We start from the raw sequence: 2094 nt of genomic DNA, 5'->3' as shown, positions 1-2094 counted from the left end.
TTTTTTTTTTTTTTCATATACTCTGGAAAACTGGGGGATGGGGGTGGCAAAGGCCTTGATTTAGTATTGCTGGATGTGATGAGGTGGAACACCACATTTTGCTGGATGTGGATGTAAGTGAGACTGGAAGAGGAGGTGCAAAGTTCAAGGCGTGCTCTGACTTAGCTGTCCTTGTGTAATGTCTGGTGAAGATGGAGATAAAGTGGTTTCTTTGTCAGAAGCTGCAGTTTCTTCCTCTTGAAGTCTGTGGGTTTCTTGTACCTGAAATTCAAGAAGGTACAATTACGCGCTTCATGATCCACTAGACATGAAAGACGCCTTTAAAAAAAAAAAAGCATGCATCAGCTGACTCACAGTTCAATTACGATGGGTCCGGGTTTGATCTCGTCCATTTCCATGAAGGCAAAACATTTTGTGCTGGTAAACCTCTTTTTGGGTTTGTAGTGCTTGAATTCAAAGAAGATAGCTGCTCCTGGAGAAAGTTACAGCATTGGTTAAACTGTGAATACTGGAGGACAACATCAGAACAAAACTTTCTACGCATTAGTATCTCAGAAAATACTTCTGGCATTAAATGATGATATTAATGTTGAGATGTGTTTTTACGTTACTCTGCTACATTTATAATATGTGGCCGGATTGATCTGGTGGACGGCCCTGGGCCAAAAACCATGCAATTGGGGCCCCTTACTGACCCCTCCCCTCCCACCTGTTGCACACTCTACTTGGCAGCCTCACTATCTGGCCACTGGTTCTCTCTGTGTTAGTCAGTTTGTGGTTATTAGATGACTCAACAAAAGTAGATTATGGAATCGGGAATATAGGGAATTACCTTTTGGTAATTTCTCCACATGTCTCTGGATCTCTACGTCCACACTGAAATGGATGTAGGTGTCCTCCTTCCTGGTGGCCACAGGGGTGTCCTGCACTGGGTTCAAGTCTACACCGTTTAAATCTGCAGAGACAGCGACAGAGCATGAAAGGCATGTTACACAGCTGTGAGAAGCTCTGTGAAGAGGTTTGCTTCTTTTTGCAAGATTTTTAAGATTTCACAGAAACACGGACAGTCCACAACTCTGAAGTCCACTTTCTTTAAAAGAAAGAGAGAGAGAGAGAGAGAGAGAGAGAGAGAGAGAGAGAGAGAGAGAGAGAGAAGAGGAAGCACCACAGCAGAGGCCAAGGGTGCGGCTGTAATCTGAAACCAGCAGCTGTGGAGGTCCTCACCACTTCACCAAAACTCAAGCTGCTTACAGACGTCACATATTTCACATGTCGGGTCACCATGGGATCAATACCTTTGACACTAATGGTCATGTAAGGATCGATGCACTGCCCGGCGTCCTTCAAGCCAATTTTTTCAATCTTTATTGTAAGTAGTGTCATCCCTGGCTCGGAGGGTAACCGTGGCAACAAGGTACCTGAAAAGGACAAAGGTTACAGGTGTTAAACAGTTACCATAACAACAGATGATGACATCACCTGGGACCAAACAGTAACCAATAACCAATAGACGATGTTTTTAGCTGCATGCTTTTGATCGTTTGATGACAGGCTTTAGTGTTAAGTTACCATTTAAATATTAAAAATTAATCCGTTTTTAAAGAGCTCAACTCCCACTTCACTCCCTGGTTAGCATCTGCTCCACTAGCTCTCAGTGCTTAAAGCATATCAGTCGTCAACCTTGAGGGAACGACTCTGAAGAGAGCAGTGAGAGTGAACCGGGACAGCACAGTTCTGGGCTGTGAAACCAAAACAATGAGCTGAAAGCTGATAACTCGCTCCGCGGAGCTGAGGGGTGTGTGTGTCTGTCGCTATGAGCAACTACTGTTTACATAACATGTAGTTATTTGATCTGTTGTTAATAGAAAAATATCGATCAGAGCAGCTTTAATTTAAATTGGTACCTCGGTATTTGAGATAAAAGTACAGCACCCATGCTCCTTTGAGGGACTGGCGCAACATCAAATCCTCAATGAAGCTGTGGTGGCTGAACACTAACAGAATAATAGTTTGAGCTTGAACGTTCATTAGTGATATTGAAAACAGCTGTTTGAGTGTAGGTATAACTATAGAAATAGCTGTTTAACTAAAAAA

At 43.0% G+C, this 2094-nt stretch overlaps 1 protein-coding gene across 1 annotated transcript; it reads right to left on the bottom strand.

Annotated features, from left to right (window-relative positions):
• Nucleotides 1–6: 6 nt before the first annotated feature.
• On the bottom strand, nt 7–1974 carry LOC111648500 (axin interactor, dorsalization-associated protein). Its single transcript, XM_023398329.2, has 4 exons — nt 1296–1974; nt 833–955; nt 355–472; nt 7–261 (listed from the first exon to the last, which is right to left on the bottom strand). Exons 1-4 carry the CDS (start codon nt 1381–1383, stop codon nt 162–164), a joined length of 429 nt encoding a protein of 142 aa, XP_023254097.1. The 5' UTR covers nt 1384–1974; the 3' UTR covers nt 7–161.
• Nucleotides 1975–2094: the final 120 nt, after the last annotated feature.

Source organism: Seriola lalandi, unplaced genomic scaffold (genome assembly GCF_002814215.2).
Source record: "Seriola lalandi dorsalis isolate HSWRI2012SDOR001 ecotype SW California unplaced genomic scaffold, Sedor1 jcf7180002041313, whole genome shotgun sequence".
NCBI classification, from domain to species: domain Eukaryota; kingdom Metazoa; phylum Chordata; class Actinopteri; order Carangiformes; family Carangidae; genus Seriola; species Seriola lalandi.
This window is presented reverse-complemented; position numbering and strand designations above follow the sequence as displayed.